Source organism: Tympanuchus pallidicinctus, unplaced genomic scaffold (genome assembly GCF_026119805.1).
Source record: "Tympanuchus pallidicinctus isolate F22 unplaced genomic scaffold, pur_lepc_1.0 scaffold31, whole genome shotgun sequence".
Classification (NCBI taxonomy): Eukaryota; Metazoa; Chordata; class Aves; order Galliformes; family Phasianidae; genus Tympanuchus; species Tympanuchus pallidicinctus.
Genome location: NW_026294749.1, coordinates 2,235,055 through 2,261,224, shown reverse-complemented (window position 1 = coordinate 2,261,224; position 26,170 = coordinate 2,235,055). Strand labels below are relative to the sequence as shown.

The window sequence follows — 26,170 nt, the reverse complement described above, 5'->3', positions numbered from 1 at the left end:
GCACATAGCAAGGGGGTTGAAACTAGATGAGTGTTGTGGTCCTTTTCAGCTCAAGATTCAATAATCTTGCAGGTTATCCCAACATTAAAGATTCCATGGTTCTATGAACGGGCCCCCTGCAGGACCACCTCAACCTAGGGCACTCAACAGCCGCCCGGGCGAGGCCCTTCCTCCGACGGCCGCGCAGCCCGGGCCGCCATCGCCGCGGCGCAGGGCGAGGAAGCGCCGAGAGCCGACAGCCCTCCGAACGAGGCGGCAGTGAGCGCGTCCTCCCGCCGCTAGGGGCGGTACTACGGCTCCCGAAGGGCTGCGGGCGCAGAGGGCGGGCCGCCTCGCTTCCCGCTCCGGCGCTGCCCCGACGACGCCGCGGGAACCGATGGAGGGAGCCGAGGCGCGGGTGTCGTGCCCCGTGTGCCTTCGGGAGCTGCCGGGCGCGCTCATCAACGCGCACTTGGACCGCTGCTTGCAGGCCGCGGAGGGCGAGGCGCAGCGGGACTGCTCGCCTCCTTCCAAGAGGCCGCGCCTCGCTTCCGCCCAGTCGGGCGGCGAAGCGGAGGAGCGGCCCGAGGAGGCCCGCCCGGCGGCCGCCCCCGTTTTCTCCCTGTTTCGCGGGGGTCGGAGCCCGGGAGCCCCCGGCGGGAGGAGCGGGGCCGGGCGGGGAGATGCCGCCGAGCTGCCGCAGGAGGGCGGCGGGCCTGCGCTGCGCGGGGCGAGCGTGGCGCAGCGGCTGGAGGGGCAGCCCCTGGCCGACAGGCTGCGGCCGGACACGCTGCGGGACTACGTGGGGCAGGAGCGAGTGCTGGGCGCCCACACCCTGCTGCGGTCCCTGCTGGAGTCCCACGAGATCCCCTCCATCATCCTCTGGGGACCGCCGGGCTGCGGCAAGGTGAGTGCCTGGCCCTGCGCCGGCTGGAGCTGGGCTCACTCTCAGGGCCCTGCACTCTGCCCGGCTTCATTTTCGAGGCCGGTGGACTCCAAGGGAGGGACTCCGTCTGTGCTCACTTTTTTTCCCTGTCTATTACCTTGGCTTCTGTGGTGACTGTCCGCTAGTTTGCACTTAGATTACGAAAAATGTAGCTTACTTCTAGAATAAAACATAACCCACGCCCATCATCCCTATTCGCTGCAGCTTGGACTTTGATTACACAGGCCAGATTAGGTTCATTGCAGCCAATGGGCTTCTTCTAGTAAACTCCTAATCCATTAAATAAATGTAGAAGCTGGGAAGCTTGAAAGCAGCAACAGAATAGAATCATAGGATTTGATTTGGAAAGGCCCTTAAAGGCTGTTTAGTCCAACTCCCCTGCAATGAACAGAGGCACCTACAGTGAGATCTGGTTGCTCACAGCCCTGTCCAGGCTGACCTTGAGTGACTCCAGACGCAGGGCATCCACCACCTCTCTGGGCAATCTATGCCAATGCTTCACCCCCACATAATAAAAACTTTTTCCTTATATCTAAATGTATAGGAAATGAAGTAAGCTTACAATAACAGCTTGCAAACGCAGGTTTGCTTTAGCACAGAAGTTCTGTCTCCTGACAGAATAAGACTTCAGTGTGGAAGGCAGCCAACACTGGCTAGGTGTGCTCTGTTAGGCTCACATCCACCTTCATGCATGCAAGCCATCAGTTGATCTTCCAGTTGCAGGCTCTGACTGCTGCACTCTCGTATCCTACATCTTTTAAGATACCAAGAACAGAGGCTGATAAAATCCCAAAGGCACTGTAGTGCAGCATAGCAGTGAAAGGATCCACAACTGGAGTGAGTGAAGGACCAAATAAATGCCTTGAGTGTGTTCACTCAAAGATCTCAGCTTGACTCATTCTCCCTGTATTTCATATTGGGATTTGAGGGGGGAGAAGCTAAGCAAGCAAAATACATGCTCTGTCAGTCTAATGTGTGCTCAGTTTTAAGTTTTACATATTATATGCACGTGGGTGTCTTGGCTGTGTGTAAAAGCAAATGTGGGATATGTGAAATAATGACTAATGAATTAATGCTAGCAAAGCAGTTAAGAGCAAGTTGCTACCCTGTCATTGTCAGTATACTTCTTTTGAAGATAAAAAGCAACTTTATATGTGTGATGTTTGTATAATACCAGTTAATCACAATTAATAAGAAGAAGGTATGAGAGTTGTTGATACATGGATTAATACTGTTGGCAGTGATGTACTAGGTTGTTCAGGCTAGAAAAGAATCAGCTGGTGAATGTACACCATTGCTACTTCCTTTAAAACAACAAGATAATACCAGAAAGAAAACAGTAGATGAGGTAAAGGAGCTGTTGGAGTGGGTCTAGAGGAGAGCCGTGATCAGAGGGCTGGAGCGCCTCTCGTGAAGAAAGATGAAGGGAGCTCATAAAAATGGTGCTCCTAAAGGTTTTTGTGGGCTTTTGAGATGATTGTCACTCAGTGTCTGGACAACAACTGAGCTCAGTGGACTTTGAGTTGTATTCTGCTGAGTCTACAGATATTTTGAAAGGCTATGGAAAAGCTTGTTCTTGAGGTGGTGACGGCTCACTGTTGTGCTACAGATGCTACAGATCTGTACAGCCCCCTGTGTTGCTAAGATTGTTTTTGAATAATGGGTGATCTGTTTCCTGTCATGTCACTTTCACTCACCCGTGGTGTACCTTCCTTATTCATACACCTTGGGTACAGTTGTGTTTAGTAAGCTTGCTACTTGCTGAGCTTAAATTCTGCTACTGATCAGACTTGCCTTATGACTTGCATAACGACTGTCCTTTTAGAGTTGTGGTTGAATTGAAGTCATATGAGGGTTCTGTATTTTACTTGGGTATTAATTCCTGTCCATGCAAAGTAAACTAATCCCCTTGAAGATGGAAAAAGGAGTACATGGTTGCCTGCCTTCCTCTTTTCATGTACCATTTTGGATGAATATACATAAAATGTCTAAGAAGATGTTTCATGGAGAAGTAACCTGAAACGCTTGGAGAACCGACTGACAGCAGATCTATTTTCTTTTTACACAAAGAATCACATAAATGAATATTTGAAATTTAAATGGTCTTGTGAAGGAAAAAAATAAGTATTAGCACTGTCTAAGGATCTCGTGGACTGATATCTAAACCTTTTTCTACTAAGCATAGTCCTTTTCACTAGGAAGAATACTGAAAAAGAATTGCATATTGTCTAGCTTCAAATGCAGCAAGCTCACGTGCTAAGCTCTGTCCATCAAAGAAATTAACCTTACAGTAGAGGCTTGGTGCTAAAAGCGGGATGTGATTAAATATGTTGATCTAAATTTGGACATGCTTTGTAAGGTGATCATTTGGACTTCTTAAACTTCTTCATTCTCCTGCTACCCATGGAATTGGCTTATTGCTGCCCATCTCTACTTTCCTCCATTTCTGTAGCCAAATAACATGTTAAACAGCACTTCTTTTAGAAAGAGTAAAGCAGGACTAAGTAAAAAAATAAGTGGACATGGAGTTAATACTTGGGGACAGATGTCAAATGCATGTATGCATTATTTATCAGTCTGGACTTCTGTGCTGGCAACTCTGCCCACAGCAGGAGAGTTGGAACTGGATGGTCTTCAAGGTCTTTTCCAACCTGAGCCATGACAGACTGCTCTTATCTGAGCTAGAAGAGAATCAAATGCAGTTTTTGACACTGAAGATCAAGAATGCTTTCTGAGAATTTTTATTATGAAATACATCAAAGTTGGGTACCTAGTTAAAAATACATTGTGTTCTGATCTTACTTGCTGTTGGAGCACTTGGCTAGTCAAGGAAACACAATGAAAACCAGGATACTTCTCTTGTGAGTTGACTATCTTTTGACTTTTCATCTGTAATGAGCCTTCTTATTTCAGGCCAGCATGATCTTTGTACTTCTGATCTATCACCTTAATTTTTTATGAAGTCAGAATGCTTTAGGTGAGCTTGCTATGTGTCTTTGTTTCTGTTTTTACTTTTGGCACTATTAGTGTTGAACACGTGAATGTGAATTCTGCTGTAAGCTGACCAGACAGAGAATAGAAGAAGAAAAGCCGCCTCAAAGAGATGCTGTGGTTTTTAACTTCTGAACAGTTAGCTTGTTCATCCTGACTATGCAAATTTTTAAAAGCCTGCATGAATCCTGGTGTAATCTGAGTATGCTGCACTATGATTTATGACACCTTAATGCAGGGATTTAGATTTTTGCTTGTCTGCCATGGGGCACCAATTTTAGTAAAGAGTTAGCGAGGGGACACGAGTAACTTGAGCACAGAATAATTTTGCTGCCACAGATAGGGTTTGAGCCTTATAAACCTGGACATTCTGTTTTAAATACGATAAACATTCCCTCTTGTGTATGCCGTTTAACAGGGAAAAATGTAGGCAACGTGTTTGGAACTTGCTCCCTGTAATTAATAGGACACAGAGCATTTATGCATGATTTTCTGGGGTCTGCATATGCAAGTTGGTACCAAGTTAATATGCCATGTTGATACAAGTGCAAAACATAAAAAATCACCCACAAGTTATCCTGGAAGTTTCCATCAAATGACCTCTGAATTTATATTTCAAGGAGACCCTTATATTTCTTTTTATTCAAGGCATTTTCAGGATGCATCGGATGCAGCACAAATGGAAAATGAGGTTTTTATCTGGAAATGTGTATTTTTTACAGAAGCACAGAGTCCAGAACAACTCTGAACAATAAGCTTATCTTTGCAGTTGCCTAGGTGAAGTCTTCAGATGCCTAATTTTGCTTATGCTAATTTAAATCTGGCATAACTTAGGTAGGGTAGTGCTATGGGAAGACAAAACTGGAATTAGCTCAGCATATTTGTAAAGCACAGAATCACAGAATCACCCGGGTTGGAAGGGACCTCAAGGATCATGTAGTTCCAACCCCCCTGCCTGGCAGGGCCACCAAATGTACACATTCAGATCAGGAATTCCAAAGCAGTTGGAATATAATGAAACAAGCCTGGATGCAGCAAATGGAGACACTGCTCCATTTCAGGAAATGATGTGCGGTGACCTTGCCTCTGTTTATGCTTGGTCTGACTTGGATTCTGGAAGTGCTCTAAGCCACATGCTGTTGCTGTTGTTTGGTGACACTTTACTCCTCCAGTAGTCTCACAGTAGGCTATTTGGGGTGTGAGGAACCAAACAAGTTGAGTAAGAATAGCATCTGCCCTTATGTAAGTGCCAGCTGCTGCCACTTCTGATTGCATTTATCTCAGTAGGCGTGTCAGAGCCACGTTCATCAGCCGTCCTGACAATTTCCTTTAGGCATAACCTGATGTGTTGCCTGTGTCTCTTGTGGCACAGTGTGGGTTCAGCTCAGGGGTGCTGGATAGGACAGTTTTAAGCTCTATCTCAGGGAGCTGCTTCCCCATCAGGCACCTGCAGGGGCTGATGCTGGTGATGGTGTCCATCTCAGGCCTGTGAAACTGCACGTGGCCTACTGTGACTGGTCATCAAGCACAGTATGGCCTTGGCTCCCACTGCCCTCACGGGGAGGGCTGAAGGTGAGAAAAAAACTGTTGATGGTAACAGCAAGTAAAGAAAGGTTTGGAAATCCTGTCCAGAATAAAGGAAGAGGCAAAAATACAGGGCGAGTTATAATCAGAGAGCAGCAGGATGCCAGAGCATAACTCTGGTAACTTAATTGAAGACTCTGTAAGTAGGTAGATGTATCTAGCCTGTTGTGCTGTTTTTGTACTGGGCTTTCTCCTTCTTTTGTCATCAGTACTGCATGCGTAATTTCCACTGTGGATTAAAAAACAGAAAAATCCCTTGGTGGAGAAGCCTAGATGCCAGCTAGATTATCCATGCTCAGGAATAATTTGTGCTGCAGTCTGTACACTGGTTCCACATCTGCTTTGGTCACTTGAAGATACCTTAGCAGACTGGATGCCCTTTCAGACTGGTTGGGATAAGCTTGTTATAGGGTGGGGTCTATCCAGCTGCAAGGGAGAGTTCTTCACCACAGCTTGTTTGCATATAACGTAGTATGAATGTCAGCTCATCAGAACCAGAAGAGGTTGAGAGACATGAAAGGGCTGTGAGGTTGTGACAGCTGAAAGACCGTGTGTTTTCTATGACTGACATCTGCAACAGTTGTTTTGCCAAATTCATGCAACTCAAGAATGAATAAGGAAAGACACCATGAACAGGAAGCCATAGGCAGGTCCTTAAACAAAGTCTACCTGATCTTCCAGTAACATAACTATATTAGGTTTCACAGACATCTTCTTGACAGAATTTTTCTTTGCTGTGGTCTGACTATATATGTTGCTCTTCCAAGTTTTTCAGCTTCTCTTTCTGAAAAGAGCTGGGCAGTGTGACCCCTAATACCTAGATGGGGCTTCTAATGCAGTGCTTGTTGTTTAATGACCTAGTAAGAACTACTGAAATGTAAACAACTCCTTGTGTTTAAGTGGTAAGTCAGTTTATGTCAGCATCAATAGGACAGGTATTATTTGTACTTGCATTTTCCTGTGTTCTTCTGGCCCTGAATGTGACATTATGGAAGCACACAGAATGGGAAATTAGGTTGAATTCAAAGAGAGTTGCTCGATCAAGGATACTTGCAGAGGGAGTTCTTGTCCTGCTAACATGCTACTAACCTGACCATCAAATCTGAGCTGTGTGCTCTGGCAGTGAGAGATGTGCTTGGCTCAAGGTTTCTGTTTCGTTCACAGAATCATAGAATATCCCTAGTTGAAAGGAGCCCATCAGAATCATTGAATCCAAAGCCTGGAAGCGCTGTTTGTGGGAGTGAGTTTGTTTCATTGGTGGGTGGCTTGTTTGTTTTGGTTTTGGGTTTTTTTAATTTTGGTGTCTTTTTTGTTGTTCCTTGAGTTGTTTTTGTATTTTATTTTTTTTAAATCTGTGTTTGTTGCAGCTAGTGGGAAAAGAAATGCATGAAAAAAATTCCAGGACAGTAGAGAAGAGTTTCAGTAGCTAAGCGTTCTGTGTGTAGCAGATCTGGAGTTTCGTGGTGTAGCGTGATACTGACTTCTGCTTGAGGAAAAAGCGGGGGAAAAAATGGAATAATAGGAAATAATAGGGTTACAGAAGAATGGGGTAGGCTTGACCTCTATTTGGTGAGCAGTTTGATGGGCTAAATGATTGACTGTAGAGAATAGAGGGAAGAAGCCAAGAATGCGTCTGTCTGCATCAAGCAGTGCTTTTGAAATACAGTGTCTGTTATTATTAATGCAGCTTTTGCTGACCCAGCAGTTGGCAGAGTGGGAGAGGTTATATGCTGGCTGAGGACCGCATAGCAGTTGTCAAGTAGATCCTTGTTTTGATGGTAACTTTCAAACAGATTTCTTTGTCCTTTCCCTACAAATTTCTTTGTATATTTTTTTTTCCTAAAGTAAGGGTAGAAATACAGATCCCTGTGTATCCTCTAACTTTTTTAAATGGTAAAACATTTTATCTGAAGATTGTATGTCTGATTTGACTGACTGAAAAGCTCAAGGGTTCAGTTTCTTTTTGGCTTACAAGTATCAATTTCTTTGCTTGTACTGAGATACCGTGCAAAAATTTTGACTTTTGACCCTTGCTGGAGGTTGTGCTGAATGATACAGTGGAAAAAGCCATTCACCCTGTGTGCAGGAAAAAAAAAGTGATCTCTGCAGTCTTGAATGCCTTGATTTAGATTTGTGTTGACCTTAACAAATCTCTTCATCTATGTCACCTGATATCGATGAAGTGTGAGTTATCAGTTTAAGTGGTGCTATAAGAAGAATAGCAAATTAAATTCTACTTTTTCCTCTCTCCACTGTTACTGTTAGAGAAAGAAGTGGTGCACTTTCCATATTCAGATTTGATATATTGGGGGTTTTCTTGCTCTCAGTGCTGGTGAGGCATGAATACATGCTGAATCAAGTCCCTTTTGTAAGGAAACACCAACTTCAGACTTAGAGTTTTGTTTTCTTAGGACAGTTTCAAGTGTCATTTTTTGGAGTTTTTTTTGTTCTTTCTGTTTTTTGGTCTCCCAGCCCTCCCTGATGTCTATAGGCTTGAACAACACTCTGGAAAATGCTTATGTCAGTCTTGTTTTCTGCAGCATTCCCAGGAGGAGAAGGGCTGCTGCTTTGAGCTCCCAGGGACAAGAGGAGATCTGGCTCAAGTCTTACATCAAGACGTGAAATGATACGTCTTCTGAAGACAGGAACCTCTTACAAAACAGAAAGCAAGGATAAATAATAACACATCTTTCCCCTTTGTTACCCCCGTCCCATCTTAGGCTGGTTGCCATTTCAGAGATGTGGAGATCCTTTAAAGAGACAGAGCAGCACTGTTAGGACACTGCCAGTGGCAGTGGTCTGATAGATGGTGGCTTCTGCAGTCTCTCTGCAAGAGGATCAGGTTTGAAGCACCTGCCGCTTTAACCTCAGTGCTTAGAATGTCTTCTGAAGCAGTTTTATCAGCACCTGTCCTGCTCCTCAGCTGCTGAGGCTCTCCAGTGTCCTCGCCTCCCCCTTTAGCAGAAGTGAGGTGATGGAGAAAACGCCTGTTTTTCTCTAGCAGTACTTTTAAGACGGAGGTAATACAGCTCAAGGCATGCAGATACACCTGAGAGGAGTGATGGAAGGTCTGAAGACCATGCCTGTGTTCAGGTGTAGAGAATCTGCTTGCAGGGTAGTGCTGGAGGCTGTCTCTGTGCTTTACTGGGGGCAATGAAATGTGCTATAAATAAATGACAGTGTGACAGAGCTGTCTACAAGGAGAGAAGAACAACAGAGCTGCTTACTGAAACCAGCCAATGGTTTGTTTAGGCAGCTACCTTTTTCTACCCCAGGCTTGATGACTCTTGACTGTTTAGATTGAGTTATATTTTCTGAAGTAAGCATGTAGTTTTTCAGTGCTCTCGTTCTTTTGTGGAGGGCTGCTTTTTGACAAATTTAGTTTTTATGTGTGGTGGAAATAGAAAAAGCTGTAACAACATTTATGTAGCTTTTTCTTTCTTAAATGCAATAGCACTGTAAGCTCTTCTGCAGGTATCTCAGACCAGCTATTCATCCTGTAAAATACTTCACAGAATAATTGTACAGTGAATTGCAGTCAACCCATCTCTCGTGACAACTGTGTCTTTGGAGAAGAGTTTTTCTTCAATGGTGAAAGAGACAGCTGTCGTTGCTGGCATTTTCAGTGTTAAGACTGAGTAGGTCTGGTACTTAAAAGTGCAAGCCTTAGAAATGCAGTGTGGAATTGGCAGCTACTCCTAGCGGAAAGTTTTTGAGTCTTCTGTGGGCTACAGTTGCATGAACTAAAATACCCTATTCTCTGAACTGCCAGCACTGTCCCTGTGTCCAAAATATATGTCTTTCTTATTTATGTACTGTCTTCAAATTAGTATTTTGTGCCCAAAGTGATTTTTATTACAAAGTTATCCCCTACTGCTTTTTCAGACTACCCTCGCACATATAATTGCCAACAGCAGCAAAAAGAAAGGCATGAGGTTTGTGACGCTGTCAGCCACAAGTGCCAAGACAAATGATGTTCGAGATGTCATCAACCAAGCCCAGAATGAAAAAAGACTCTTCAAGAGAAGAACCATTCTCTTTATCGACGAGATCCATCGGTTCAATAAATCTCAGCAGGTATTGTGTTGCACTGCTTGTTTGGAAAAAGCCTTTGTCAGAACATCTGTGAAATTCCCTACTTAAGATGATAACTTACTTTGGGCTTTTGATTTTAATTTTAATGCTTGTGCTAAATGAATTATATAATGCAGTATTTATGTCTCTAACTAACTGCTGGACGTCGATGTGCTGTTCCTGTGATTCAAAGATTGAAAGAAAAGACTGAGCTGTACCTGCAGTTGATTTGTGTAGTGGGCTTTAGATGATGTTTTCCTGGAATTTTATTACTTCATATTAGTGACATTTGCTGTACATACCTTCATTTCAGCCTGCACCGTGGTGATAACATTCCAGGTTGCTTTTTAAAAAGTGTGGAATGCAGATTTGCACAGAGTGTTTGTTTTAATGCTGTGCTCTCCTCTCTGCAGTAACAGAGAAAATAAAGGCATAGCATGGTTCTTTGGGACAGTATGTTGCTGCAGCCATTACTTGGCTGTTTGTTTCCTATTTCTTTTCCTACATATAATATTTTTTAGTCATGCCATGGAAAGCTTAAATTCTGTCCTGACAGTTAAGGATACATCCATGGTTATGGAACTAAGACATGGATATGGAACTGTGTTGTGATCTTCCTGTAGTTTTCTGAGGTGTTCTATTGAATTAGATGGAGAACTGTAGCCCTACACGTTGGTTCAAAGAGTTAGAAGTAGCCTCATTATTTGTTATGTTTGATAAGGCATTTTCATGTTACCTCTTTTGCCACACAACAAAATGAAGTTGCCTAAGTAAACTAAAAGTTTACAGACTTCCGATGCTTCCTTTTTAGCTGGTAGAGTCATTCTGATTGCAAGAATGGATCACCAAGGTGAACAGCTCACCATGTGCATGAAATTAAATCATTTAATTAGCTGAGCAGATGAGCTGCCTTGTCAGTGAGGTTATTTGTCACATCAGCAGGGAACCCAAAGACTCACAATGCAAAAAAAAGTATTTGAAAATGCTAGGTAGCCTACTCACATGGGATGTTTCAGGTTGTCATTGATTGAAATCAGTTGTTTCTGCTTCCCTCCCATACTCAGGACACTTTCCTTCCTCACGTCGAATGCGGGACGGTGACTCTGATAGGAGCAACAACAGAAAACCCGTCCTTCCAGGTCAACGCCGCTCTTCTCAGCCGCTGCCGGGTGATCGTTCTGGAGAAGCTCTCAGTTGAGGCGATGGAGGCAATTTTGCTGCGGGCCGTCAAGTCCTTAGGGGTCCAAGTTTTGGGCCAAGGCAACCAGCACAGCAGCTCTGCGACTGGCAGCAGCGACGAGAGCTCGGAGTGAGTACTTTATGGGCTGCAGGGTGTTAACGCGCACAGCCTGAGGAATTGACTGCCTGCCAGGGAGAGGATGAAGCGCTTAGGGGGTGGGAAGAGAAACCCTAGCCACTTCTGATAGTAAAGAAAAGAAGTGGCAGCATATGGCAGGGGCAGCAGGGTGACAGGAGGGAGAGAGTTCAGAGCACTGGCTCTCTCCATCCAAAACATAATCTTACCGTCTGGATTAGGACAGAGTTTTATACTTGGATCTGTAGCTCCTGGCTCACCCCCCAGGATATTTAAATCCACTCCTCTGCTGAGGATTTGCTGTGGAAGCCTGTAACTGAGTCTTTTTCATATCGTAATGTGCATTACTTCTTGTTATGGGTTGTGAACGCATCACGTTTCCACTTAGTAGCAGATGGGGCATCCCCTATTAAATTAACTTGGAAGCGCGTGACAAAAGTTTGTTGTTTTCTAAGGGTTTTTTCAATGGATTCAGAGAGGATGTTGCTGGTCTGTAGCTTCAGCATAAATGCTACGTTATGTTCTGTGATGTGCTGGGAGTGTTTGCTGTGAGATGTTAATAGATTATTTATTTTTTCCGCCCCTTTTTGTCCAAACCAGATAGTCATATTAACTCTGGGGAGAGTTTGAAATAAGTGAGATCAAGATTCATCTCTATGGGATGTATATTTGACTTTTGAAATGGCTAGCTAGCAAATAAGAATAATTTGGTCCTATGCTGCTTTCATGAAAGTCATCATTACAATTGTTTCGTGATGGTGCTCGTGTGTACTGCTAGTCAGTTGAAGTGTATTGATGTGATGGAAGTGTGTAGGCACTCCGTGAATTAGATGAAAGAGAATATATTGTGTCCTTTCAGTATTATCACAGAATGCAAGCAGTAAAGATTGCTAGCTGGGATGCTGTGGTCCGGAAAGGGACTGAAAGATGTCATTCTCACTTCTGCCTTTTTTTTTTTTTTTTTCTTTTTTTATTATCCTTTTCATTTTTTTAAGGTATCGTGGCTTGTTTTTACTCCTTTGTAACATCTATGTGGTGATAGGAATCTTGGAAGAGAGGGCAATAGAACATGTCATCTTTAACATAAAGGCACAGCTGTGCTTGTGGCCACACCCTGACTGAGGTTCAGAGACTTTCCTTTCTGTATAGGATTAAAGTATGAGGCATAGTTTCAGTTGCAGTTGTTTGGGTTTGGGTTTCACTGGATTCCCTGTATCTGTAACCTCCTGTTAGCAGTAGATGATTTAAACAGCACAATGTGGTGTTTAATCAAACTCGAAGAAGTCTGGCAAGCAGACTGTCAGACTAACACAGTTTCAAAAATATATCCATGAAGAGAAAGTGCCCCACACCAATTACCAAGTGGGAGCCAGATGCTTTGAAGTCAGAATTTAAGAGGTTTTGTTGCAATCTTGTTTAACCTTTTTTATTTGTATTTTCTACTGCTATCTGGTTTTGATCAGTAGCTGATACATAATCTTGCTGTGGAATTTGGCTTTTTTTTTTTTTTTTTTTTTTTTTTTAAAGCCATTCTGTCCCTTTTTCTGATTCAGTTTTGGTCTCGTTAACTCCTCCTTGCTTCACACCCCATGCTATTTTTGCTCCCTCATTTTCTCTCCACCTACCACTCTCCAGGAGCAGCTGTATCTTCTTTCACCTTTTTTACCTCACCACATCTAGACAGCAGGGCTAGCATTAGACACAGGTAGATGAGTGTTCAGTCTATCCTGGGGAACAAATGAAAGGGATGTTAAGAATTACAGCTGAGTTGGTTGTTCACTTTGGTCACCTTTTTCAGAGTTGAAAAAGGTGCTGTAGCACTGCATGTCCCCAGATGTGAGGAATGCCCACTTCAGAAGGGAGGCAGAGCTCCAGCCAAAAGGCAGAAAAGGGGCATGAACGTTAAATTAAGGTTTTAGTCTCCTTAAGGAGTAAGTTTGTTTCTAACCATGTGCAGTGTGAAATTCTGCATATGCTACTAGGAATCTGTTTCTGAGATGGTCTTTGTATCATGTCACTTGTGTGACCTTGTTTAGATTTTGGAAAGGAAGATGATTCTTTATGGTCTCTACCTTGGTGGTGAATCTTCATTAGTTTCTGCAGGTACCTTGTGTGCGCAGTGAGAGTGAAGCCATTGCTGAATTTCATGGGTTTCATTGGCTCTGCACTATGTGCATATATAGCAGTTATCAAAAGGAAAAGTGTACTTGACCAGGATCTATTTCCTTAAGTTTTCTTGGTGGCTTTTTCTTGTCTCGTTCCCACTGTTGCTGCAAGTTCATAATAAGGTTAGACTACCTTGCTTCTTTTTTACACTTGTGGCCTTTTCTTTCTGTAGAGTTGAACCACAGAGAGGCAAAATTTGGCATCTTTTTCTTTATGTCATCACACTTGTGCTGGGCTGCCTAGTTCTGGGTCCAGCATTTGGGAGCTGAGAAGAGGTTCTGCCAGCTCCTTACCAGGCACTGCCAGATCCAGTGTGGAGGTGGAATGGGAGCATGATTGGCACCTCATCCCTCTTGGAGCTGATAGGGCTGCTGAAGGAGGCGGAAGGTTTATTACAAGTGTTCTTGCTACAGCTTTACATTGCATTGAAGAATATGGAATTGTTTTCTCATTTCTCCTATATTAACTGGATGATCACTAGCACCTCGTGTTATTTGGAATTTTTCATGGGACAGATGTTAAAAACTGAAATTCAGATACTACATACTAAGCTGTTCTGCATCATTAAATCCCTGGGCAGTTGGGACAGGGACAGTTAGCACATCCCAGGGCTGAGGATGTGCAAGATGATCAAGGGCAGCTCTCCCCTGCGCTGGGGAGCCTATCGCTGCGGCCCCCTTAGAGCTGAGCAGAGGGGCAGGATCAGCGCCCTTTGCACGCTGGCAGCAAGCTGGCACCACGTGCCACCCAGCTCAGCACTCATCTTTGCGGGCAGCGCTCCTTGCCGGTTTAGCTGAGAGTCCGGCAGGACTCCTGGGTCCTGTCCAGCACTTAAATAATTCGGCTTTGTCCTCCTACATACAAGGGAGTGTCACACCTGCGTGGTAGACTGGCTCCTCTGAGGCTGAGGACAAGCCCTGCTCCTCACAGCAAGCCCCACTATACTCCAAACTCAGCACCAAGCCGAGCAAGCCCTAGGCAGTTGGGACAGGGACAGTTAGCACATCCCAGGGCTGAGGATGTGCAAGATGATCAAGGGCAGCTCTCTCCTGCACTGGGGAGCCTATCGCTGGACCCAGCGCTCCAGCTGCGGCCTCCTTAGAGCTGAGCAGAGGGGCAGGATCAGCGCCCTTTGCACGCTGGCAGCACGCTGGCACCTCGTGCAGCCCAGCTCAGCACTCACCTTTGCGGGCAGCGCTCCTTGCCGGTTCAGCCGAGAGTCCAGCAGGACTCCTGGGTCCTGTCCAGCTGGGTGGCCCCGGCTGCGGTGTGGCCAGGAGGTGTTCCACCCCAAGGGCAGAAATTTGCCCTTCCCCCCGCTAGTTTAAATGGCGGGATCATTGGAGTAACTTGTGCTCCATCTCCGACTTGTTGAAGCTCTCACATGTTTTGTTAGCACTGCCATGAGTGCCGATTCCTGGTGGTGGAAATAAGGTTGTGTTTCTACGCCCTCCCCAAGGAGCGGAATATGGAGGAAGCATCATGGGTAGGGACAGCAACACCAACGGCCTGGTCAATAACACAGAGACTTTTTCTTCTTTGTTGTAACAGATGTTCATTTTATTTATTTAGTCTGCAAGCAGCAGGCCGAGAGGCAGATGTCGTCCTCCCAGCCCGCCGGAGCCGTGCTCTGACGGCAGTGGGGTGCCGGCCTAGCGCCGCCGCCGGGGCCGCCTCTTGCGGGGTGGGGACGAGTCCTGGCGGCTGCTGCTGGCCTTCCTCTTCGGGGGGCGCCGGGGCCCCCCACGCGAGCGGTCCCTGCCCTGGGCGGAGGGGCCCGCTGCCGCCGCCTGCCCTGGCTCCTCCTGGGGCTCCTCCGCTGAGGGCGCGGTGGCGGTGCTGGGGCGCCCGGGTCCCCCAGGAGAGCTGCCGGGCAGCTCCTCGGCGCTGGGCCCTGCGGGGCTGGTGGAGCGGCCTGGGCCCGAGGCGGGAGGCTCCAGATGGGAGGTGCTGCTGATGGCGCTGGCTGCAGGTCCGTCCTCCCGTCCTCCAGCAGCGTGGCTGTCCTGGTGGTCCAGCTCGTGGCGGATCGTGGGGCCGTACAGGGCTGCTGCGGTGCCGATGAGCCTTCTCACGAAGGGCACCACATCGCCATTGGTGATCGGCTGCAGCGCCTGCAGCAAGGCCTCCTCGTCCAGTCCATGCTCACAGAGGAAGTTCATGGTGGTCCACTGTCCCGCATGGACTTCCCACCAGTCATCGCTGGACTGCTGCTGGATCTCCTCCTGCAGCCATTGGAGCAGGGGTTCGAGGTCTCCCTGGTGTTCCCTGAAAAATGCAGCCCAGACCTCGGCTGGGAAGCTGTGCTCAGGTGGGATGAGCACCGGCTCTGCAGGCCCCTGCTCCTCCTGCAGGCCTTGATCTTGATCTGAGTGCGCTGCGGGCTGCGGGACAGCACACTCGAGGAAGTCATCATCCGACCTCACCGAGTACCGGATAGTTGTTATTTCGTGCCCGCATACGGCACAACTCGGCTTCTTGTAGGCCCACCAGATGGCACAGCCGTAGCACAACTGGTGTTGGCAGGGGGTCACGTAGGTGACATCCTCCCGAATTTGCCCGCAGATGGGGCAGACCCAGTCGGATGCCACGTCCATGGCCCCGGGCTGTGCGGTGGGCTGGGGAGAGCTGAGGTCGGGAAGCTGCTCCCCTCGCTGGTGCTGCAGCAAGCAGAAGGTGTTACGAACTGCAAAAGAGAGAGAGAGCCCGCGGTCACTGGCTGCCCCGGTCCCTCAGCAGCAAACCCTCCCGGTCCCTGTTCCCCACCAGCTGCTGCAGGGGCCGTGATGTCCTGCACCACTCACCTCTGCCGCTACAAGCGCACCCTGTGCGGCCCCAGCTGCCCGAGGCAGGCAGGGCTGAGGGAAACGCTGCTGATACTGTGGGACGGGCACCAAGAACTGGTGCCAGCAGCCCCACAGCTCAACGCAACCAACTCGCTCAGTGCTCCAAGTCTCGCAGCTATGCTCAACTGGAGTCCAGGCACGAGTCCACACTGGCCTCTGCCAGAGCCCAAATCTATACAGGGAGAGCTAGCGAGGTCGCAGTCATCTCCATTGTTGACATGACAACAAATTGGTCGGTGACCTCACCGTCCATCGCTGCATCTACTGGGGCCCCAGCCTGGGCCTCCATCGCCCTCCATCATTCCGTGATTTTGTTTTGTAATGGTGATAGATAGACTTGGGGAAGTAAAAGTTTTACGTATTTCTACTGCGCGTGTAACTTGTAACCAATTTTTTGTTAGATGGTGCCATAAGATAGCATGGCAAAGGTAGATAGGTCCAATATGGTGCAATGGATGCTCCTTTGGCTGTCCTGAGGACCATCTCCTCACAGGTGTTGTCTGCCCGCCCTGCATGGATGATGGACCGCATGCCCTGTTTGCAGTATGGGCCCTGGGGCCTGCTGCTATTGCACGGCTGGGTGCAGTGGAAACAAAAATGGTGGCAGCGTGCCATGGTGCAACCATGCTGTCCCACTTCTCCAGGTCTGTGGGGCTGTAGGTATGTAATGTCACCTCCATGCTTCCACCAGCAGGAGGAAGGTGTCAGCAGGTGTCAGCAGGTGACAGCAGGTGTCACGCTGGAAGAGGACAGGAGACCCCACGAGCATGGGCCGGCCTGGGGAGGGTCCCTCAGGAATCCCCCTCCAGCTGCCGGCGTGAGGCATTGCCACGCTGCCTACCTGCGCTGCTGCACGCGCCTCTCCGCGATGTCCCGGCTGCCTGCTGCCAGCAGGGTCGGGGTACAGCAAAGTGGCTCTGAGACGGCGTCTGAAGCACGTTTCAGCTCCCAAGCTCGCCCTGTCCACACTCCAGTCCTCGCACACTCGCTCGGTCGGAGGCCAGGCACGAACTGCCGGGCCGGGCTGCCGCGCCCGCGTTCAAGCAGCGTGGGCCAAGCAGTCACAATGCGTCGCACGGAGACGTCACAAACCACGGCTCGGCCGTGTCGCCAGTGCTCACCTTCACTGGCTGACATCACCACCCGTCCCACAGCGATGTCGCCGTCCATTGATGCTCATCACCGTGCGCCGGCCTCACCTGCCGCACGCGTGCCAGCAGCACTGCAGCCCCAGCACACGTTCCTGGGCTTTCCGCAGCGCCGCTGCCCGCTCCATTCCCCCCCACATCTCGTGTGCTCAGTGTCAGTGTTTCCCACCAGTCAGTGGCACCTGGGCTGTGTCTTCCCACAGGCCCATTGGGTGGCCCTGGCCATGACACACAGAGCCAGGCACGTGCAGCAGGAACATTTACTATTCAATAAAATTTCTACTTTCATCTGTTTCTTGGACTAGATGATCTTTGAGGTCTTTTCTAGCCTTAGTGATTCTATGAGTTTTGCTTCCCACGTGCATAATTGCTGTTGAGTGAACCTTTCAGAAAATTGGGACATATGGTCATGCTGCTATCCCGGATGCTGGCAGCATTCCTTCATTGATGCATTTAATGTTTTCTATTCAATCTTAAGTGTGCAGTGGTCTGGGCTGCTGAAAAGCCAGCTACTGCAGAAGCAGCTTAAGGCTGCTGATTAGCTTGGGCAGGATAGCAAAAGGGGACTGCATTTGACTAAAAAAGAGAACTAGAATTACTAATAGGTTTTCATTACAGCGATGTTGAATTGCCTTAAGGGCAACTGTCTGCGTTTGTCAAAGTGCTGTGAAATTAACTGACCACCAGTGAATAGGATGTGTGTGCGTACTGAGCCTGAATATGGCCACCTATGGAAGAACCCCAGGCAGTCCCAGCTGGTAACAGCCTACTGAACAGTTTTGTTCAGTAACTGCACAGGATTTGCTTGCTACGTACCCCATACACTTCCATTATCAGGCCTATAGTGGTTATTTGATGCATGTCAGGGATTGCTATCCTGATCCTACTTAGTTTGTGAAATGTGATGAAATAAAAGCCTGACATGCTTCACATGTAACTTCTGGTCCGTTGGTGTTCAGCTGATGTTACCACGTCCGAACTGAGTGGACGAGGTGGCTCTGCTGACCTCCCGACTGAGGTGCCAGAAGGTTTATTAGAGGTGCACTTGCTACAGCTTTTCACTGCATTGAATAATGTGGGATTGTTTATTTCTCCTGCGTCACTGGTGCCTCGTATTCAATTTGGAGTTTTTCACTGGGCGGTTTTTACATAGTGAAATTCAGATTCCTCATCTTAAGCTGTTCTCCATTTTAAAAATGCATGGAATTCAAGCCAAAGATCATGATACAACTGAAACGTTTCAAAAATTAAGGAGATCACTCCTAGCTGTGCGCTGTTACTGGGTTTGAGTTTGACTCTTTACTCTTCTGTGTGTTCTCCTTCCTCTGATAAGTTCCTGCTTTTGTCACAGTTGGATGTTTGGGACGGGCTCTGCTTTTGAGAGTTTGTCTGTGCACTTTCTAGGCACGTTGAAGGAGGTGAGCAGACACAAGACCGCGGTTTATGTTAATGTCTTTTCAGCCAACGTAGAATTTAATTCTTAAGAAACACAGAGCGTCACTACAGAAACTGGAATCCTTTTCTGTCTTGTGTCATCACACGTGTAATGTTTCCTTACCAGTTTTACATCAGTTAGCGGGTTTCTCTGCGGTCAGATGTGCGTTGTTACATTGTTGTCATCTTCACTGCCATCGCATTGTGCCTTGTAAAGCATTCAGTGAACCAGTGGGGGTTGGGGAACATGAAAGGAAAAAACATGCATTCGTCTTCACATTCGTCTTTTCATTCATGGCTTTTTACTTTTATCATTTCGGTGCTGCCCTGAGTGTGATATCTCAAGTTTAAGTCAGATGATAAACTAGATGGTACGTGATGTATTGGGTGTTAGGTAATGCAGTAGGCGTGCAGCTCTGTGAAATGAAGGATTCCTGGGTTCCTGTTGGCAAACCAAGACTCCATGCAGTTCAGCTTGTGAGTGTCTATATTAGAAGTACTGAGAGGTTTTGAATTGGCTGGTTTGCAAATCAGTGTTTAACATGGGCTTCCTTTTGGTCTTCTGTGTTGAACAATGCTGGAAAATTGTTCCCTTTTTGGAACATCCATCTGATTTCCTTGCTGAAAAGAGAGTTGCTGGGATAGCACCCTTCTTCAGAGAGAACAGTGTAAGGCAGAGAACCATGCGTATGGTAGCGTGTAGGTTGCTCCGAAAATAATGCCTCCTATTTATTTCTGTAAAAACTACCACAGATACAAAAAAGCACAATAACATTATTTAATAGAGCAAATTCTCATCTACAAACACCATTTTTCAACAGTCACCACTATTACCTATGTGTTTTTGCCAGCAATGTATGAGAGCCTGCGTGCCACACTTGTAAAAATCTGCACAGACTGTTAAAATTTGAGGTTTTAATTCCTCAGAAAAATTACTGTGATTCAGTTATTCCGAGTGCTAAATGTTTGTGTTTCTTAAGTTCTGAGTGTGTTGGGTTAGAGATCACGGAATAGGGAAGCATTGCGTTACTTCAAATCATTGGCTCTCATCAGCACACTGTGCCAACAGCTTGCTTGTGTGTGTCCCTTGATTTCCAGGTAATTTGATACATGTGATACTTGACCATCTTGCTTCATTTTTCTGTTTCCTCATTCAAACACCAAGAGGGTTTTTGAAACTCCTTGAAGAAGGTACAGTTATTCTGGAGTGCTGGCTTAAACCCCGTTGCCTCTTGACAGACTCCATAAAGAAATGCCTTACCTAGCATGATGCGCAGCGAGAGAGGAGCATGAGGAGGGATAATGCCACGAAATATTCTTGTTGCAGATTACCTGTGTATGTAGAGGAAAAAGCTCTAAGTACTCTCGCCTACCTTTGTGATGGTGATGCGAGGACTGGATTGAATGGACTTCAGTTAGCAGTACAGGCCCGACTGGCAGCAGGGAAGACCACTGTGCTGAGCTTTACCAAAGGTTGTTCTGTGGATGGAGTTCTGATAACGGAAGAACATGTGAAGGAGGGTCTGCAGCGATCGCACATCCTCTATGACCGAGCAGGTGAGTACCTGACACAGTTTCTGCAAAGTAGCATTTGGAAGAGCCTCCATAATTCCCACTACTTCTCCCCCTTGCGTAGCAGTTGCTCTGATGAAGCAGCAGATAAAGTTAAATCTGGCCTAAAAACTGCTTTTTCTTTGCACTAGAGGAGGCTCAGTCAGAATTTCCTCGTTTGTTCTCTCTGCTTCAGAAGCATAGGTGGATTGAGAGACATAGTTTCAACCCTGCCAAAAGTTGTGTAGTAAAATGTTTTGGGTTTTTTTAAGGTTATTGGGATATTGAGGTCTAAGAGGCAAGTCTAGGACAAAAAGTAGTATTTTGGTTAGGAGGCTTGTTCTTGCGGTGGCTGGCAAACTTCCATTGATGTCTTTATTTCATTGAAAGTCTTGGTAGTGGTCATGTTCACAGCAGTGTTATTCAAAAACCTGAGTGGCTTGCTTTGCTTTGAGACTAGCTTTTTAAGGTAACAAATTTTGGAACTTGCTTAGGACAGGTCACTTAAATCTAACACATTCAAGGCTTCCTGTTATGCTAACCACTCTTGCTAATCTTGTCACTTGATATTGCAAAGGTTGGCCACCATGCATTTTTATGTGAGAGGGTGGAAAGACAGTGACTGATATTAGAAATCACACCTTGAATGCCCGTGCAAATTTTTCAGCAGTACTTAAATTCCTCTGCTGTAGTATCATACATTCATGCCATGTAGCATTTTTATGCTGTGCCTGATGCAGCTCAATTAACTGTTCCTATTGAAAAGCTGTGATGAGAGATTTCAAAAGGTTGTTGTAGTGTATGTGTCTGCTCTTAGCCTTGTTACAGAGAGGAAGTGATGGCTCATTGTCAGGAAGCGCCAGCTGTGCAGATATCAGTATATTAGCAGCTGGCAAGTGGCAGATAGGCAGTGGGGAGGGAGAAGAAAAATATTATGGAGTATGTGTGGGAAAGAAGTCATGATTAGGGAGGAGGAGAAAGAGGAAAATCTGACCAGTTTACTGGTACAATTCTCATGTACTGAGTATGTACCTTTGTGTGTTAGCTGTTGGCTTGTGGCTGCTGTCACATAGAACCTTTGTTCCCAGCCATCCTCTGTGTACTTGATTTCGTAGAGGTGGCTCAGAGTTTATTTCTGCCTAATGATCACATGAAGGCTCATGTGTTCATGTCCAGCTTCTCACCCACTAGGACCCCCAAGTCGTTCACTGTAGGGCTGCTCTCAATGAGTTCTTCCCGTCAGTTTGTATAAATAACTGAGATTGCCCCGGCCCAAGAGCAGCACCTTGCACTTGTCCTAGTTGAGCCTCATTAGGTTCACATGGGCCCACTTCTGCAGCCTGTCCAGGTCCCTCTGGATGATTTCCCTTCCCTCCAATGTATTGACTGCACTGCTCAGCATGGTGTTGTACTCAAACTTGCTGAGGATGCACTTGATGCCATCATCTACGTCATTGATGAAGATTTTGAAGAGCTCCAGTCCCAAGGCTGACCCTCTGGGGACACTGCTTGCTATTGCCCTCCACCTTGACATGAAACCATTGATCACAATCCTTTGGCTGCGTCCAGCCAACCAGTTTGTAATCCATTGAACAGTCCATCCTTCAAATCAATACCTCTCCAATTTAGAGAGAAGGATGTGATAAGGCACCACGTCAAAGGCTTTGCAGAAGTCCAGAAAGATGACATCTGTTGCCCCTCCCTTGTCCACCGATGCTGTTACTCCATCATAGAAGGCCACCAGATTGGTCAGGCATGAACAAATGGAAATTGGTAAAGCAATGGTTAGGCAGGAGGAAAAAATCTTCTACAATGAGGACTGTGAAGCACTGGCACAGGTTACCCGGTGATATGGTTGATGGCCCATCCCTAGATACTTTCAAGGCTAGACTAGATCACACCCTGGGCACCCTGATCTAGCCGTGCATGTCCCTGTTCACTGCAGTGAAGTTGGATTAGATGACTTTCAGAAGTCCCTTCTAACTCTAAGGATTCTTTATTTCATGTTGTGTGTTTCACGTTTGAGCTGCTCACTGTTTTCAAGGATGAACGCAACATCTCTTAGGGGATTTGTCAGGACTGCGTGCTGTGATCTTAGTTCCTCCAAACTTTGTGGTGTGCCATCATGGTATACCTAAATGTCAATGGTTTGTGGGCCAGTTTGGCCCGTTTCCGTGACTAATGGGGATGGAGAGACTCACAGACCAATGCTGGGAGAGGGGGAAAGGAGATGGGCCGAAAAACAGAACAGTGGCAACAAGCTAGGGGAGAAAACTAATTTACCAGATACAATAGCAAAGTGTGAAATAACACAGTATTATACTATATGATTGGAATTGAAACTAATAAATTACATACAATGAGATGGAGAAAACCCTAATGCCTAGGTAAGATGCCTGGAGAGCACACACTGCAGAGATGAACAGTAAGAGTAGGAGGTTGTTTCATGACTTGTGGGCAGCTTTATCTTTCCCTCTACATGGAAATGGAACAGTCCCATCTTCTGGGAGATGTAGTTCTTCTCTTCTGAGAACCAGGTACCTGGAATATCAACAGCCCATGGAACATAGCAGTAACACTTCAACTCCCAGTGCACTACAGGATGTCATGATGTGGAATACAAATAACAACAAATCATAAATCCTGGCATTACTGCAAGGTTTTCCTTTTTTCCTGTGTATAATTCATGTCTGTGTATAACTCGTGTCTGTCTTTGCCACATGCTTTGTTTTCAAGTTTTATTTCAAGCTTTATTTGATGTGAAATTTCTTTTTCTAAGATATCTCCTGCATATATAATTGTTTTTCTTTTATTCTTCTGCTGCCTTCTCAGCACTCTATGTATAGATCCCAAAGCCATGTTTCGTGGCTGATATATTCTCATACCTTAGTTTGTGTGCATTAGGAGATACAGATACATGGTCTTCTTCCCAACTTCTTTTCCTTTTTCTGAAGGAAAGGCCGTAGGGTGTCAGAAGCAAATTGTTGGCCCTATAATGTTTAAGCAACAGAACAGACCACTCTTATCTTTATCTACTGTGCTGTTAGCTGCTGGTGTGGTGATCAACATGTGAGAGCATGAAGGTGCTGAAAACACTGATGAACAGCATGATCTGTGTTTGAAGAGAACTGGATGAAGCAGATTATGTTTACCTACTGTGATCTAAGGAAATATGTTCTGTTCTCTTAAATGTATTTTGCTCCTTTTCCTCCAAATAGCTCTCTTTATCTCTGCTCCCCCATTGTGAATAGGAGAAGAACATTACAATTGCATCTCTGCCCTGCATAAGTCTATGAGAGGCTCAGATGAAAATGCCTCCCTCTACTGGCTTGCTCGAATGCTTGAAGGTGGTGAAGATCCACTCTACGTGGCAAGGAGGCTGGTGAGGTTTGCAAGCGAAGACATAGGTACATACTTTAAGTATTTCTTGGTTGGGTTACTGTGTTGGACTAAGATCTGCCAGTCTTCTGACCTTCAGCATTTAGTACTTGTGGGGTAGGGGTGAAATAAATACCAAAACAAATACTGGATGCACAACAGGTATGAAGTAGTGAAATGGATCGTGGCCAGCAAAAAGTGTATGCAAACAGAAGCCTACATTTGATGTCCTTGTGGTGACTGTTGCTGGAGGAACAAAGATTTTTGAGGTTAGGTTTTGACAGTGTATAAATACCGATAGTTTCCAATCTAGCCATGACTGTAGGACACCTTGTGTCACAGAGAAGGTGTGTGGCAGGGATGTCTGGGTTTTTGTGTTTGTTCCACTGTTGTAATTACTGTGGAAGCCAAAAGCCTACTGTGACGTGCAAACCTCATGGTAGGTGGGTCAGTAGTTTTAAGGCATTTTGTTTATCCTGAGCAACAGAAGCAGCAACATGTTTAGTATGTAAATGATGAGTGAAGACTTAGTAGATCTGGGGAAGCTATGTCTGTATAGCAGTAGTTCCCCATTTCTTTTTCACAAAAAGGAAGTGAATCCTACGCTACCTGCTACTGCTCAGGCCGCCACTCTGTGGCAACAGATTCAGGCTTTCAAAAGGAAAAGTGAGAAGGTTATGGATGGAAAGCATCTATCTCATGTGCTGCCAAGTATTTTAGTGGGTGTTCGAGCACCTCCTGAGACTGCAGCTTTGAAGTGTGCATGGGTAGCCTTCCATGGCAGAGGAGAAGAAACATTGTGATTCTAGTAAACTGACTTTAACCTGCTTTCATGTAATCCCTTGTTACAGGGCTGGCAGATCCTTTGGCTTTAACACAAGCAGTTGCTGCTTATCAAGGTTGTCACTTCATTGGAATGCCAGAATGCGAGGTAAAGGCTTCATTGGTTCACTGATCTAAGAGTAACTTAAATTGTAAGATCTTGTTGTAATTATCAGAAAGAAACTGAGATTGCGAGAGCAAGGCAAATCTATTGGTCCCTTCTAGGCAAGGCTTGGAGTGAGAAAACATTGTTGCTCCAGAAATAGAAGCTGTCCTTGAAATGTCACTGAGCACATGTGGTGGTATTTCAAATAATTTTGTTTTGCTCCTATTCTTGTTTTCTTTCAATTATAAATAGTCATATATCCAGCTGTTGTAAAGTAGCTCTTCTTTACTAGTAGCCAAAGTCATGAAGGACTGTGTTGTTGTGAAATAATATTCATAACAGTAGCAGCACCAGGAGGTCAGTATATACATGAAGGCCTTGTCATGCTACACAGAACATCTGGATAACAGACACTAGAGCTTAAAACAAATCATTTAACATTTTCCCTTCCTTGTTTCCAGGTCATTCTAGCACAATGTGTAGTGTATTTTGCAAGAGCACCAAAGTCTATAGAGGTGTACAGGGCATATGGCAATGTCAAAGAATGTCTGAGGATGCACACAGGACCTTTACCACCAGTTCCATTGCACCTGAGAAATGCCCCGACGAGGCTCATGAAGGACTTGGGCTATGGTAAAGGCTACAAGTATAACCCCATGTACAAGGAACCTGTGGAGCAGGACTATCTGCCAGAAGAGCTGAAAGGAACAGACTTCTTTAAGGAACGAAGAACGTGACAGCCCTGCTCTGAATACTTCTTGTTATTATGATGCATACATTTGTATTGGGATGAAGATTTCCCTGCTGATTGCAGCCCAATATTTCTGGAGCTGAGAGGACGAAGTCACTCCGCCCTTGAAGTATTCTTGTTATTTCTGCTGTCATTCCAAAGGAGTTTTGTAAACCACTGCAGTCAGGCAGTATGGAAATACAAAAGTAACCTTAGCAATAGAGTTCTGTCACTTCTGTCACCCACTGGTTCAAGGGAATTGGAGAAAAAAGTATCTTCCATTTTTGGCTCTTGTAGAGAAATAAGGAATATGATCATGCTGCTTTTCAAAATGTGTATCCAATTCAAACTTTTAGAATGTTTATTTTCCAGAAGAATAAAGAGACTGTGTTCTCCTCTCCCACGCTGTGGGAGGAAGTGCAGGAAACAAAATATAATTACAATGTAGTTCTTCCTTTTAATGATTTTTCAAATTTTCTCCAACAACATTTATTCAACTAATAAACTTGTAGAAAACAATGCTTTTGCATTTGTTTGAATACTTATGTCAGCAGTGTGGTTTTGTAAGTCTGAAGATCCTTTCATTTATCATGTCTTCTTCTATGGCAAATGTAAATTATTTTTGGAACCAGGGTAGTCATGAAAGTCTCTGAATTGATTGTTTCTCTCAAAACTGGAGAGGCATGGATTTGAAAGACGGAATGTTCAGTGGATTAAGAATTGTTTGGCTGGTCACAGCCAAAGAGTGGTGATCAATGGTGTCAGGGTGGAGGCTGGTCACAAGCAGTGTCCGTCAGGAGTCAGTCTTGGGACTGGTGATCTTCAGCATCTTCATCAGTGACATAGACGATGGCATCGAGTGCAACCTCAGCAAGTTTGCAGATGACACCAAGCTGTGCAGCGGTGCAGGGGAGAGGAAGCCATCCAGAAGGAGCTAGACCGTCAGAAGTGGGCCCATGTCAACCTAATGAGGTTCAACAAGGCCAAGAGAAGGTGCTGCTCTTGGGCTGAGGCAATCTCCGCTATTTATAACTGGGGGGAAGAACTCATCGATAGCAGCCCTACAGTGAAGGACTTGGGGGTCCTAGTGAATGAGAGGC

General features: G+C 45.9%; 1 protein-coding gene across 1 annotated transcript; it reads left to right on the top strand.

Annotated features, from left to right (window-relative positions):
* Positions 1-308: 308 nt before the first annotated feature.
* On the top strand, positions 309-25,589 carry WRNIP1 (WRN helicase interacting protein 1). Its single transcript, XM_052697612.1, has 7 exons — positions 309-886; positions 9,386-9,577; positions 10,639-10,883; positions 19,811-20,040; positions 23,286-23,441; positions 24,264-24,343; positions 24,802-25,589. Exons 1-7 carry the CDS (start codon positions 377-379, stop codon positions 25,075-25,077), a joined length of 1,689 nt encoding a protein of 562 aa, XP_052553572.1. The 5' UTR covers positions 309-376; the 3' UTR covers positions 25,078-25,589.
* Positions 25,590-26,170: the final 581 nt, after the last annotated feature.

Coding starts and splice junctions, on each gene's coding strand:
- WRNIP1 (XM_052697612.1), top strand. CDS start 377: ATGGAGGGAGCCGAGGCGCGGGTGTCGTGCCCCGTGTGCCTTCGGGAG. Junction 887..9,385: donor GACCGCCGGGCTGCGGCAAG/GTGAGTGCCTGG, acceptor CTGCTTTTTCAG/ACTACCCTCGCACATATAAT. Junction 10,884..19,810: donor AGCAGCGACGAGAGCTCGGA/GTGAGTACTTTA, acceptor TTCTTGTTGCAG/ATTACCTGTGTATGTAGAGG.